The sequence below is a fragment of the Bufo bufo genome, chromosome 6, assembly GCF_905171765.1.
Source record: "Bufo bufo chromosome 6, aBufBuf1.1, whole genome shotgun sequence".
Taxonomy (NCBI): Eukaryota; Metazoa; Chordata; class Amphibia; order Anura; family Bufonidae; genus Bufo; species Bufo bufo.
The window spans coordinates 124,407,908-124,423,772 of NC_053394.1; the positions used below are offsets into that span (position 1 = coordinate 124,407,908).

Below are 15,865 nucleotides of genomic sequence, written 5' to 3' on the forward strand. Positions count from 1 at the left end.
CATCGGGGGCAGGACAAGAACAAGGAGGGGGCACAGATCGGGGCAGGACATGAACAAGGAGGGGGCACAGAGGGGGCTTCAGGACACATTACCGATTTCAGGCTGTGATTTGCAGAGCGCAGATCAGAGCCTGAAACCGGCATTTTAACACTGCCGCGATCCGATTGGTTAGTCTGCACAGACTAACCAATCGGATCGATTGCCGGCAAGGGGCCACTCTGATTGGCCCCTTGCCGGCATTACCGCACTGTATGCTGTCCGTGACAGCAGCAGGACAGGGGCAGAAGCTTAAATCCAAGCGCTTTGCAGCGCTTGGATTAAAGAGCTGCCAGAACGTGTATATACGTGGTAGCTGCACGGGGCATGTGCAGCTATCACGTATATATACAGATTGCAAAACAGGTGCTTTCCAGCATGCAAGAAACGAGGTCAAAAGGTATGGCACCCGAGACATTAGCATGAAAGTCGGGATGCATATAAAGGGTATTTCCATACCGGCTTTATTATTTAAAGGGGTGGTGGTTAATCTGACTTCACTGTAACCCCTTTCTCCATCTGAGGGTTACATGTGACAAAGAATGTCCATTGTACTTAAAGAGGTTTTTTTACAAGACTTATACGCTGATGACCTTGGTTAGCCTTTAGTGGTTTTCATAGATGTGGGCGATGCTCTAATTTAAGAATTACTACATTCCCGAAAAAAACTTTAAAAGCAGTTTCAACTCAAAACACATTCAGCTTAGACATTAAAGAGGGCTTAACATGCGATTCAACCAACGTACTATACCTGATAGAATGTCCATGTCGTAAGCAATATATAGGACGGACTAAACGGACACTAAAAAAGAGAATATCAGAACAAGTTTCTAACATAAAGAAAGGATATGAATTGCATTCTTTATCCAAGCACTATAGGGACTATCACAAAAGTGATCCATCTACCCTCACATATATGGCAATCGAGAGAGTTGGATACCCATGGAGAGGGGGGAACCATATCCTCCAAATGTCGAGAAAAGAATCAAAGAGGATATTCGAATTTGATTCCCTAATCCCAAAGGGTTTGAATGCTGATATGGAACTCTTTGGGTTCCTTTAAATGGGATGTTGGCCTATCAACGAATGGGACATCTGTGTCAGGCTGTTTTTCAGCACCCAGATCTCCCCTTCCTGGTAGGCCCGCGCCCCCATATACTCCATGCCCGTTTTTACCACATACACTACTATATGAGAATGAATATACAAGATATACTCCAGCATGATACCAACAGTCTCCAATTTTATTATTTTAATATTTTGTAAAAAAAAAACGCATTGAAAACGCAAAGAAATCGCATGTGCGTTTTTTCAACTTTAGATGCGTTTTTAATTTTAGTCATGCGCTTTTCAATTTTATGATGTTTTTCAATTTTAAGCCTTTTATATTAGGATTCAACCATATGTTTTTTACAATATGCTCCTTTATACATGTTTTTAGTTCGATTTATATCTATATGCATTGTTCTATGAATTAGTATCAATATAGTGAAGGGATTGCACACCTGCTTTTAGTTGCTTCTATATATGGCACTATAGATAGTATGAACAAATCGCATATGCGTTTTCCATAAATCTCTACAATCTATATAAGGCACTGAAGCCGAACTATCCATGAAACACTAAACTGAAATCCGTATCCATGTCTTCTGATTCCCTCGCTGTCCCAACATGCAATGCGCTAATTATGGACAATATAAAAAGATCACCTAGCCGTCACTGTCTACACCACTGAGGAAGGGGTCCTGGTACCCCGAAATGCGTATGGTAAAGACAGTGAGGGATCATTAAGAAGAAACACCTTTAAATCGCATATCCACAATTGGACTGCAAGCATCTACGGATCATTATCATCACTACTCATTTGAAAACCCCGCCTGGAACTACAAGTCACCTGACCGCCCAGCAAACCACGTGGGACGCCACACAGGTCCTGGAAGGTCAGAGCGGTGAAAGCAAACGGCACCGCTACCCAGGAGCGTGGGGAACCTCATATATAGACTTTGCCGACAGGTCCTTGAAGCTCACAACAAGAGCACTGCACCTGACAACTTGGTGCACAAGCGGACCGAATACAGGAGCGGTAAAGTACTCTGTACAAAGTACAGCATTTAATCACTGCTATAATTTGTGGTTGTTAATGATTTTCCCATAAACGGTGCAATTCACAGCTATAAGTGCTTTTGGACTATAGTAATTTGGGGCTACTTATTGACTTACTGACAAATTCGGCTAAACAGCCCCCCAAGGATTCTCAGTGCTATAGAGTTTTAGTCTATGTTTTAATATAATGTTTTTAATGTATAAGTTTTATGCAACATGTTGTAAATGATTTACGAGTGATATATACATTTATCTGATACAATCCAACTTGTCTATGGTTGCTTGATATTGAGTGACGCCCAATCCAATCCAAATTTTTCTCTCACTCTATCAGCAACAGGGAGTGCTGTGGGGCAGTGCACCTATTCATTAGTGGAACAGGAAGTGAGCCACCAATCTTTGCAAATACACTATTTCTAAATAAACCACTTACTGGCTCATCTAAAATATTTTTTTCATAAAATTCGGGGCAGGGTGAGGTGGCAAGGTCCCTCTGCTCCCTCATGGCTGAGTGATAGCATTTTCTCTATACTTCGTCTAAATTAGTATTAATTGTTTATAACTTGATTCAATAAATCATATTATATTTCATTTCAGGAGAATTAACATTCAGTATAAAACTACTTGGAATTTTGTGGGACTTTCTCAAAGACGGGAAGAGAAAGGATGAAAAACTGCTTACTATCCTTAAACATTTTTTTAAAAAACTACTTTATCATCCAGTGACTGACGTCAGAAACTTTGTTGCCCCTCGTCTATTTAGTGATGATATAAATTGTATCGATGTGTCTCAGCTGGGCAGTAGCTGTATCATCGTAGATGAAGACCTCTTAGAGACATGCATACGTGAAAAGCTGTCCCTCAACTACCCAGACATGGTCCTTCGTGGTCAACTACCAACAACTGCAGAAAATGTCTTGCTGTTTGATGCAACTATGCCAGACGGTGACACTCTAGTACACGTATTAAGGCAGAGGACATTGAATGACATTCTGCAGACCAATTCTACAGATGGTGCTTATGAACGCTTTCAAGAAATATCTAGAGCGCTAGCTACGTGTCAAGGACATAGAAACATAGTGACACTGAAGAAGCTTTCTGCAAATGACGTCTTACCCTTGTTTATGGTTGAACATGGAAAACCCCTTCTACAATTTTTACACAAGAATGAAAATCATCTCACTTGGTCCCAGATGCTTGAAATTCTTACTGATATCACGTCTGCTATTCAGCATTGCCACCAAAACAACATTATTCTCTGTGACATCTCTCCGGCTAGTTTTGTAGTCACTTCTGGGCCAGGTGGCCTCTGTACTACAAAGCTGTCCAATTTCCTATATTCAAAGTGCATTACACATGTGGAGTATTTTGATCCTTGTGAGGTGTACATTGAAGAATACAATTCTATCTGTGTTGAAGGTATGATATAAAAATACTACTGCATAGAGGCTTGAATGGGACGAGCAGTTGCAGTTACACTTCTACAACGCTCTAAGCTAGACAGTTAAACAATGAAGAGGACGCAGAACTCGCACAAGCACCATAACCCCATTCAAATGGCTGATTGGTGGGGTTGGTAGGAGTGGGACCCTGGCCAATCTGATATTGATGACCTATCGTGAGAGTGGGGGCCCATGCTCCCCGCCGATCATTAGAACGGAGACCTGAGCCCCCCGCCGATGGTGAGTGGGAGCCCATGCTTCCCGCTGATCATGAGGACGGCGGCCCATGCTCCCTGCTTGAACGGTGCAGCAGACACAAACGCTCTGTTCAGCTCTGTGGGACTGCTGGAGATAGCCGAGTACAGCCAATCTGTTATCTCCAGCAGCCCCATAGAGCTAAATGTAACCACAGCACATGTGCATGACTGGCGCTTCATTCAAACAGTGGAGCGTGGACCCCCATTCTCATGATCGGCATTAGTCCCAACTGTCAGACCTCCCCTATCAGACATAAGTTGTCTTAATGGGTTGTAAAGCTCATACAAATTAGAGAAAAACGGCCATACCTGCCAACTGACTATCCCATGTGTATGAGGGTATCCCAATTCTTATCCCATGGCACAGGGTCATACTTGGGCCCATCAGAGGAAATTATTCTCGGGGCCTAACCCCCATGATCATCAATAAAGCCTAATAGGTTTTGATTCAATGAAATAGACACTAGAGGCAAGTGACTGGATCCAAAGGCAGCTCCACGTGTGGTGTTATTTCCCTTGGACATTTGGGGCCTACTGTAGTATCATAGCCTGGGCCCACCGGAGGATCCTCTGATGGGCCGGTCTGATGCTGCCATGGCCGATGTCACGAGAAAGAAGGATCAGGCATGTTAGGTTTCAACACGCACCATCCTTTGTTTCCACAGAAGATTAGTCAGTGCCAGAGGTGTATGGTGGCAGCTTTTTCCTCTCTGCCCATTAAAAACGCATACACCCAGAGCTGATTGTGCATGTGTGGGGGGCAGGTGGGAAAGCTGCCTGATGGCCACATGCTCAGGTATTGGAATTTAGCTGCCTTTACACAACCTCATAGGCGAGTGTCTAATATGTAAGGAGTTTCAGAGACACTCAAGGGCGGACCAAGGTCGGGTAAACCAATGGATGTCTCAGATAGTCCCCATATGATTATATAAACCTCTAACCGTTCAGAGTATTATAATTGAAATAATATTATAAATATGTAAAATAAAAATATATATAAAATATGGCAATTCTCTTCAGACCGGTATACTCATTAATCAGAATTCATCAATATAGTGATCGAAAATTCATCCACACTTCGGCCAAGTGAAAACAGTAAATGTTATCCACAGTGGGACCACAAGATAAGAATAATAAAAATAATAAAAAAATCATCAAAACACAAACGTGAGGTGTATAATAAATCGTGAAACCACCTGAATATTATAGTAAATTCATAACGTGAGTCCACCTTTAAAAATTATAATAAATGAAGTGAATCCACCTATGGAGAAAAATCATTCATTTAGATATAGGATGTTTCCACCTATATATAGAAAGTTCCACCTGTAGAGTAAAGGGAAAAAAAGAGGGAGGATTCCACCTCTACATGATAGAAAACTGTGTGTAAAGATTCTTCATCCACAGCGGAATTGCACTGGTTAAAATGTAACAAAAAAATTATAAAAAATGAGAAAGTTCATCCACTATGGAAAACGGCAATGTCTATTGCAATAGATGGCTTTAAATGATTCCAATTATATAACAAGGTATCACTTCAGTGTTGAAATGAGATATCATACCCTGGAATACATTAGTAATATTTGCAACTTTCAGCGGTTCCTGCAATTGTAAGTGATCGGGCTTGAGAGACAATGCCCTTACTAACAGTTTGATGACTCGACTGGAGCACAGCCTGGCAGTATCGCAGTACAGCGGAGGGTCAGCCGATATACTACGTGTCTGCCGCAGGTGATATTTTTGTAGTCCCGGTGTTTAGAACAGTAGGTTGGTGCTGTTTGTGCCTGTGGCCTACAGCGCTGACGATGTTCTGATCTTCCGGCATCTCCTTCTGGTCAGGAGTAGTTACCAGAGTTGCAGGGTCCAAATGCTCATAGTGTTGGATACCGCTTGAATGATAGAAGTTAGAGCACTCTAACAAAAAACTCGAAAATGATGAATGGCGTCTGGGGGTCCTCACCATACGCGTTTCAGAGATCTCTGTCTCCTTCCTCAGTGGTGACCAGAAGGAGACGCTGGAAGATCAGAACATCGTCAGCGCTGTAGGCACGTGGGACGCCGCGGCCACAGGCACAAACAGCACCAGCCTACTGCTCTAAACACCGGGACTACAAAAATATCACCTGCGGCAGACGCGTAGTATATCGGCTGACCCTCCGCTGTACTGTGATACTGCTAGGCTGTGCTCCAGTCGAGTCATCAAACTGTTAGTAAGGGCATTGTCTCTTAAGCCCGATCACTTACAATTGCAGGAACCGCTGAAAGTTGCAACAATTACTAATGTATTCCAGGGTATGATATCTCATTTCAACACTGAAGTGATACCTTGTTATATAATTGGAATCATTTAAAGCCATCTATTGCAATAGACATTGCCGTTTTCCATAGTGGATGAACTTTCTCATTTTTTATTATTTTTTTATTACATTTTAACCAGTGCAATTCCGCTGTGGATGAAGGATCTTTACACACAGTTTTCTATCATGTAGAGGGGGAATCCTCCCTCTTTTTTCCCCTTTACTCTACAGGTGGAACTTTCTATATATAGGTGGAAACATCCTATATCTAAATGAATGAATTTTCTCCATAGGTGGATTCACTTCATTTATTATAATTTTTAAAGGTGGACTCACGTTATGAATTTATTACAAGTCTTTAAAGGTGGACTCACGTTATGAATTTACTATAATATTTAGATGGTTTCACGATTTATTATACACCTCACATTTGTGTTTTGATTATTTTGTTATTATTTTTATTATTCTTATCTTGTGGTCCCACTGTGGATAACATTTACTGTTTTCACTTGGCCGAAGTGTGGATGAATTTTCGATCACTATATTGATGAATTCTGATTAATGAGTATATTGGTCTGAAGAGAATTGCCATATTTTATATATATTTTTATTTTACATATTTATAATATTATTTCAATTATAATACTCTGAACGGTTAGAGGTTTATATAATCATATGGGGACTATCTGAGACATCCATTGGTTTACCCGACCTTGGTCCGTCCTTGAGTGTCTCTGAGACTCCTTACATATTAGACACTGCCATACAGTTATTGGATTAAAATTTGAATAAATATCCTTTCTACATTTTTTATACGTTAGTTGTATTCTTCCAAATGAGGTGTGCACAACTACTCTATATTCTACATTGATCCTTTTTTTTATAGACGGGGTGTGTCTATATCAGTTGGGGCACCCACTCCATATGCAATAGTAGGGTGAGCCACTACAAACCATAATATCAACAACCTCATAGGCCTTTTCTACATCTGCCTTTTTTGCTGCCCGACAAGCCATGTATAAATAATCCTACCCAAAGGGCGCATAGAAATCACTGAGATACCCCATTGACATTGCTTTAAAGGGGTTGTCTGACTTCAGCAAGCGGCATTCATCATGTGGACAAGTCACTACAAGGCACTTACTAATGTAATGTGACTGTCCATATTGCTTCCTTTGCTGGCTAGATTCATTTTTTCATTCATTCTACATGGTTCGTTTCCATGGTTACAACCGCCCTACAATCCATCAGTGGTGGTCATGCTTGCATAAAAGCACTGGCCTCTCTGGTGACCGGCACCGTGGGAGCACACATAGGCTAGTGCTTTTTCCTATAGTGTCCAAGCACGACCACCACTACTAGATTGCAGGGTGGTCTTAACCATGGAAACAAGCAGTGTATAATGTGAGGAAAAAATTAATCCAGCCAGCAAAGGAGGCAATATGGACAATCACAATACATTAGTAAGTGCAATGTATTAACTTCCTCTACATAATAAATGCTCTTTGCTGAAGTGAGACAGCCCCTTTAAACACCATGGTTTCCATGTGCTAGTGCCATGTCTACACTTTGCCTCTCGAGAACTACTACAGAATGCACTTCATATGTCTGCCGGAATGGAGAATTTGACAGGTAACATTTTCATATTGTCCCTTGTTCCTAAGGAGAAAATAAGCAACCTCTTGCAGCTTACTTCAGCGCCCCTGAAACACTGAAAGGGAACTACTTTTCCAAGTCCACAGAAGTATGGATGCTCGCTGCAACGTTTTACTCAATTTTACTTTATGGCAGACAGCCGTTTGAAGAATTGTCTCATCTGCAAACATCTTGGTTTGTAAGAGAGGTATGTTATCATTTCATTAAGCTTCAAGTCATTAAAGGCAATGGAAGTAATCCAGAGCATGACTGGCTAAGGGCCCTTGCACACGACCATATGCCCTCCGAGACATACGGTCCGTTAGATGGGCCATATGTCCCGGAGCGGCATTGATTGTGCGCACGGGAGAACACAGCATCATAGATTACAATGATGCTGTGCACGTCGGGCCGCCCGCGGAGTTATTGTCCCGCACTCATATGATCTTAGGAGTGCGGGACAATAGTCTGGTGGGCGGCCCGACGTCCACAGCATCATTGTAATCTATGATGCTAGGTTCTCCCATGCGCACGATCAATGTCGCTACGGGACATATGGCCCGCTCACGGACCGTATGTCTCGGAGGGCATACCGTCGTGTGCAAGGCCCCTAAGTCTAATAAGACTACATGTATACAGTGGGATTCATTTACTAAAGACAGGTATTTCACGTGCTGGTCTTAGTAAGAAACCACGATGGAGGAAGATCCGACTGATTTATTAAAAGAAGCAGGCCTCTTCATTAATGGGGTTGTCCCATGAAAAATATTTAGCACTTTTCAAACCAGCATCTGGATCTGGATACTTTTGTAAATGCGTTTCTTTAAAAATTTAGCATAGCCGCTGAGTTATTCAATAAAATGTATCTGTATAGCGCCACCTGCTGTTTGTTCTTTTTCTTGTTTTTCTGTCCATCTCGCTGAGATGGACGCACATGCTCAGTTCCATCATTCAACTACCTTCTGAGCTGTGATTTGATGAAAGCTGACACCCCCTGAGCTTTCAGCTTGAAATAAATCTAGCAGAACAATTGCAGCAATGAATGGGGGGGCAGGGGGGGGGGGGGATCTCTGGATCCATGTGAGGTCCAGGACTGATTCTAGCTCTGTTAGGAAGAGATTGTCATGTACAATATGATGTCTGATTTACATTTTTTACTTTAATCATGGGATAACCCCTTCAATTTGCCACATCATCTGTTGTTTGTGCACCAGAATAGAAATCTACCCCATAATGTGCTGGTAAATGAGTCGCACCATGGAGCTCCCCCATGGCCTGCCTTCTCCCACCCAAACCCCACCTACTTTTTGGAAAAGTGGAAAGGGTGGTGGAAATATCTAAAAAGTTGCAACAAAAGTTGTCAACAAAATTTGTGACTTTTCTATGCCGAAAAGCTGGCGTAGAATGTTATTACCCGGTCACCAATGTTTTCATCAATTCAACACATCTAAAATATAAAGTGAAGCAGCCGTGCAAATACGATAAGTTGTGATTGTTAACTAATGAAACCTGTTTTATGCATTCAGCTCCTATGCAAACCTGTCCAGTCACACATGACTGCAATTTCAGACTACACCCAAAGTTTATTTGCCGTCCGTAACCATAGAGACGCATAGTCCGCATAGGAGTCCGCATATATAGTCGTGGCCAAAAGTTTTGAGAATTAGATAAATATTGGAAATTGGAAAAGTTGCTGCTTAAGTTTTTATAATAGCAATTTGCATATACTCCAGAATGTTATGAAGAGTGATCAGATGAATTGCATAGTCCTTCTTTGCCATGAAAATTAACTTAATCCCAAAAAAACCTTTCCACTGCATTTCATTGCTGTCATTAAAGGACTTGCTGAGATCATTTCAGTAATCGTCTTGTTAACTCAGGTGAGAATGTTGACGAGCACAAGGCTGGAGATCATTATGTCAGGCTGATTGGGTTAAAATGGCAGACTTGACATGTTAAAAGGAGGGTGATGCTTTAAATCATTGTTCTTCCATTGTTAACCATGGTGACCTGCAAAGAAACGCGTGCAGCCATCATTGCGTTGCATAAAAATGGCTTCACAGGCAAGGATATTGTGGCTACTAAGATTGCACCTCAATCAACAATTTATAGGATCATCAAGAACTTCAAGGAAAGAGGTTCAATTCTTGTTAAGAAGGCTTCAGGGCATCCAAGAAAGTCCAGCATGCACCAGGATCGTCTCCTAAAGAGGATTCAGCTGCGGGATCGGAGTGCCACCAGTGCAGAGCTTGATCAGGAATGGCAGCAGGCAGGTGTGAGCGCATCTGCACGCACAGTGAGGCGAAGACTTTTGGAAGATGGCCTGGTGTCCAGAAGGCCAGCAAAGAAGCCACTTCTCTCCAAAAAAAACATCAGGGACAGATCGATCTTCTGCAGAAAGTATGGTGAATGGACTGCTGAGGACTGGGGTAAAGTCATATTCTCCGATGAAGCCTCTTTCCGATTGTTTGGGGCATCTGGAAAAAAACTTGACCGGAGAAGAAAAGGTGAGCGCTACCATCAGTCCTGTGTCATGCCAACAGTAAAGCATCCTGAGACCATTCATGTGTGGGGTTGCTTCTCATCCAAGGGAGTGGGCTCACTCACAATTTTGTCCAAAAACACAGCCATGAATAAAGAATGGTACCAAAACACCCTCCAACAGCAACTTCTTCCAACAATCCAACAACAGTTTGGTGAAGAACAATGCATTTTCCAGCACGATGGAGCACCGTGCCATAAGGCAAAAGTGATAACTAAGTGGCTTGGGGACCAAAACGTTGACATTTTGGGTCCATGGCCTGGAAACTCCCCAGATCTTAATCTCATTAAGAACCTGTGGTCAATCCTCAAGAGGAGGGTGGACAAACAAAAACCCACTAATTCTGACAAACTCCAAGAAGTGATTATGAAAGAATGGGTTGCTATCAGTCATGAATTGGCCCAGAAGTTGATTGAGAGCATGCCCAGTCGAATTGCAGAGGTCCTGAAAAAGAAGGGCCAACACTGCAGATACTGACTCTTTGCATAAATGTCATGTAATTGTCGATAAAAGCCTTTGAAACGTATGAAGTGCATGTAATTATATTTCACTACATCACAGAAACAACTGAAACAAAGATCTAAAAGCAGTTTAGCAGCAAACTTTGTGAAAACTAATATTTGTGTCATTCTCAAAACTTTTGGCCACGACTGTACACTACTTTCTGCTATCATTTGTTTTTTCGATTCCTCAACATTTTCTAGATATTGGTTTGCTATCTGTGGATAGTAACCTTCTTGATTACATTCAGAGGCTGCAGTTTAGTATGTCATTAGTTCTGTCTTTGCAGTCCAGAAATACAGTACCATACTGTTTTGTACAGTCATGACAGAAAATGTGAATTTATAGGACTCTCCAATGGGACCATATTACTCCTTGTAGAATGGATGTTGTACATTTTATGTCTGTGTAATAACATTATTTTTTCTTTTGCATAGATTACTTCATGCCACACACCTCAGATACCTGGCTATTTTCTCCCTGATTTGCAGAGAATTCTAAGCGTTAACTTAGATCATAAAATATGCAACCGCATGTCAATAGAATCAGTACTGGAAGAACTGGATACTATAAAAAGTACATTGGGTGCGTTGAAGGTTCCTTAGCTTAACCACTTCAGCCCCCAGTGCTTAAACACCCTGAAAGACCAGGCCACTTTTTACACTTCTGACCTACACTACTTTCACCATTTATTGCTCGGTCATGCAACTTACCACCCAAATGAATTTTACCTCCTTTTCTTCTCACTAATAGAGCTTTCATTTGGTGGTATTTCATTGCTGCTGACATTTTTACTTTTTTTGTTATTAATCGAAATTTAACTATTTTTTTGCAAAAAAATGACATTTTTCACTTTCAGTTGTAAAATTTTGCAAAAAAAACTACATCCATATATAAATTTTGCTCTAAATTTATTGTTCTACATGTCTTTGATAAAAAAAAAATGTTTGGGTAAAAAAAAAATGGTTTGGGTAAAAGTTATAGCGTTTACAAACTATGGTACAAAAATGTGAATTTCCGCTTTTTGAAGCAGCTCTGACTTTCTGAGCACCTGTCATGTTTCCTGAGGTTCTACAATGCCCAGACAGTACAAATACCCCACAAATGACCCCATTTCGGAAAGTACACACCCTAAGGTATTCGCTGATGGGCATAGTGAGTTCATAGAACTTTTTATTTTTTGTCACAAGTTAGCGGAAAATTATGATTTTTTTTTTTTTTTTTTTTTCTTACAAAGTCTCATATTCCACTAACTTGTGACAAAAAATAAAAAGTTCTATGAACTCACTATGCCCATCAGCGAATACCTTGGGGTCTCTTCTTTCCAAAATGGGGTCACTTGTGGGGTAGTTATACTGCCCTGGCATTCTAGGGGCCCAAATGTGTGGTAAGGAGTTTGAAATCAAATTCTGTAAAAAATGACGAGTGAAATCCGAAAGGTGCTCTTTGGAATATGGGCACCTTTGCCCACCTAGGCTGCAAAAAAGTGTCACACATCTGGTATCTCCGTACTCAGGAGAAGTTGGGGAATGTGTTTTGGGGTGTCTTTTTACATATACCCATGCTGGGTGAGATAAATATCTTGGTCAAATGCCAACTTTGTATAAAAAAATGGGAAAAGTTGTCTTTTGCCAAGATATTTCTCTCACCCAGCATGGGTATATGTAAAATGACACCCCAAAACACATTCCCCAACTTCTCCTGAGTACGGAGATACCAGATGTGTGACACTTTTTTGAAGCCTAGGTGGGCAAAGGGGCCCATATTCCAAAGAGCACCTTTCGGATTTCACTCGTCATTTTTTACAGAATTTGATTTCAAACTCCTTACCACACATTTGGGCCCCTAGAATGCCAGGGCAGTATAACTACCCCACAAGTGACCCCATTTTGGAAAGAAGACACCCCAAGGTATTCTGTGAGGGGCATGGCGAGTTCCTAGAATTTTTTATTTTTTGTCACAAGTTAGTGGAAAATGATGTTTTTTTTTTTTTTTTCATACAAAGTCTCATATTCCACTAACTTGTGACAAAAAATAAAAACTTCCATGAACTCGCCATGCCCATCAGCGAATACCTTGGGGTCTCTTCTTTCCAAAATGGGGTCACTTGTGGGGTAGTTATACTGCCCTGGCATTCTAGGGGCCCAAATGTGTGGTAAGGAGTTTGAAATCAAATTCTGTAAAAAATGACGAGTGAAATCCGAAAGGTGCTCTTTGGAATATGGGCCCCTTTGCCCACCTAGGCTGCAAAAAAGTGTCACACATCTGGTATCTCCGTATTCAGTAGAAGTTGGGGAATGTGTTTTGGGGTGTCTTTTTACATATACCCATGCTGGGTGAGAGAAATATCTTGGCAAAAGACAACTTTTCCCATTTTTTTATACAAAGTTGGCATTTGACCAAGATATTTATCTCACCCAGCATGGGTATATGTAAAAAGACACCCCAAAACACATTCCCCAACTTCTACTGAATACGGAGATACCAGATGTGTGACACTTTTTTGCAGCCTAGGTGGGCAAAGGGGCCCATATTCCAAAGAGCACCTTTCGGATTTCACTCGTCATTTTTTACAGAATTTGATTTCAAACTCCTTACCACACATTTGGGCCCCTAGAATGCCAGGGCAGTATAACTACCCCACAAGTGACCCCATTTTGGAAAGAAGAGACGCCAAGGTATTCGCTGATGGGCATGGCGAGTTCTTGGAAGTTTTTATTTTTTGTCACAAGTTAGTGGAATATGAGACTTTGTATGAAAAAAAAAAAAAAAATCATCATTTTCCACTAACTTGTGACAAAAAATAAAAAATTCTAGGAACTCGCCATGCCCCTCACGGAATACCTTGGGGTGTCTTCTTTCCAAAATAGGGTCACTTGTGGGGTAGTTATACTGCCCTGGCATTTTCCAGGGGCCCTAATGTGTGGTAAGTAGGTAAATGACCTGTGAAATCCGAAAGGTGCTCTTTGGAATGTGGGCCCCTTTGCCCACCTAGGCTGCAAAAAAGTGTCACACATCTGGTATCGCCGTACTCGGGAGAAGTTGGGGAATGTGTTTTGTGGTGTCATTTTACATATACCCATGCTGGGTGAGAGAAATATCTTGGCAAAAGACAACTTTTCCCATTTTTTTATACAAAGTTGGCATTTGACCAAGATATTTATCTCACCCAGCATGGGTATATGTAAAATGACACCCCGAAACACATTCACCAACTTCTACTGAATACGGAGATACCACATGTGTGACACTTTTTTGCAGCCTAGGTGGGCAAAGGTGCCCAAATTCCTTTTAGGAGGGCATTTTTAGACATTTGGATACCAGACTTCTTCTCACGCTTTGGGGCCCCTAAAATGCCAGGGCAGTATAAATACCCCACATGTGACCCCATTTTGGAAAGAAGACACCCCAAGGTATTCAATGAGGGGCATGGCGAGTTCATAGAAAAAAAAATTTTTTGGCACAAGTTAGCGGAAATTGATTTTTTAAATTTTTTTCTCACAAAGTCTCCCTTTCCGCTAACTTGGGACAAAAATTTCAATCTTTCATGGACTCAATATGCCCCTCAGCGAATACCTTGGGGTGTCTTCTTTCCAAAATGGTGTTATTTGTGGGGTGTTTGTACTGCCCTGGCATTTGAGGGTCTCCGCAATCATTACATGTATGCCCAGCATTAGGAGTTTCTGCTATTCTCCTTATATTGAGCATACAGGTAATGAGATTTTTTTTTTCCGTTCAGCCGCTGGGCTGAAAGAAAAAAATGAACGGCACAGATTTCTTCATTCGCATCGATCAATGTGGATGAAAAAATCTCTGCCAAAAAAAGAAAAAGGAGGGGAAAGGCGTCTGCCAGGACATAGGAGCTCCGCCCAACATCCATACCCACTTAGCTCGTATGCCCTGGCAAACCAGATTTCTCCATTCACATCAATCGATGTGGATGAATAAATCATTGCCGGGATTTTTTTTTTTTATATATATATACAAAGTGTTTGCCAAAGTATATGAACACCGCCACCTCCTCAGCTCATATGCCTCGGCAAACGTATCTTTTACTGCAGAGGAGAAATCTCGTCTTGCAGCGCCGCATCCACCGACTTGCATGTAATCTGACAGCAGCGCAATGCTTCTGTCCGAATGCACATCAGTGCTGCAGCTAGTCGATCGGTTGGTCCACCTGAAAGGTAAAAAAAACAAAACAAAAAAGAAAAAACCAGGCCGCAACGCAATAAATTTATTAACTGTTGAACAGAACATAGAAACTTTTTTTAAACTTTTTTAACTGAACGTTTAACTTTTTTACTTACCGGTATTTTTTATTTTGTTTAGTTTTTTTTACCTTTATAGAACAAACCTCTCCTTCCCCATGGGACAATGTGCAAAGCGCAAATCGCCCAAAGATGTGGCGAAGTACGTTATGCACTTTATCCCAGGTGAAAGGAGAGGTTTGCAGCAGCTGTGAGTGAATGGGCCCTAATAGCCCTGTGTGCCTGTCCTGGTGAGATGTGATCCCTATGCTAGGTGTACCTGTGTGTGGTACTTCCGGAAACACTCTCCATAGCATAGGGCAGGGTGGTCAGCACAGTCAGGACAGAAATAGCGGGTGTCACGCCTTATTCCACTCCTGCTACAGACACGACATCTTTTTCGGGGTGACGGTTGGGTTGAGGTACCAGGAACAACACTGGGTAAATGTCGCTCGTGTAGACGGCTAACTACACTGGTGGATGGGGCCACGGAACCTCCTGGGTAAAGGAGGTTCTCGATGATCTCTTCCTGGAATTTGAGGAAGGATCCTGTTCTCCCAGCCTTACTGTAGAGAACAAAACTATTGTACAGCGCCAATTGAATCAAATATACAGACACCTTCTTATACCAGCGTCTGGTTCTGCGGGAAACTAAATACGGAGACAACATCTGGTCATTGAAGTCCACCCCTCCCATGAGCGCATTATAGTCGTGGACACAGAGGGGCTTTTCAATGACACGGGTTGCTCGCTCAATTTGGATTGTCGTGTCTGCGTGAATGGAGGAGAGCATGTAAACGTCACG

The 15,865-nt window shown here is 41.7% G+C and overlaps 1 protein-coding gene across 3 annotated transcripts in view; it reads left to right on the top strand.

Moving 5' to 3' along the window:
- The window catches only part of LOC121005266, a 179,414-nt gene that overhangs the window by 91,658 nt on the left and 71,891 nt on the right, over positions 1 to 15,865 (top strand). For all 3 annotated transcript variants that reach the window (XM_040437895.1, XM_040437898.1, XM_040437896.1), the window contains 3 exons: positions 2,737 to 3,558; positions 7,800 to 7,978; positions 11,251 to 11,398. In XM_040437895.1, coding sequence (XP_040293829.1) covers positions 2,737 to 3,558; positions 7,800 to 7,978; positions 11,251 to 11,398 — 1,149 coding nt within the window. The remainder of the gene's footprint in view (positions 1 to 2,736; positions 3,559 to 7,799; positions 7,979 to 11,250; positions 11,399 to 15,865) is intronic.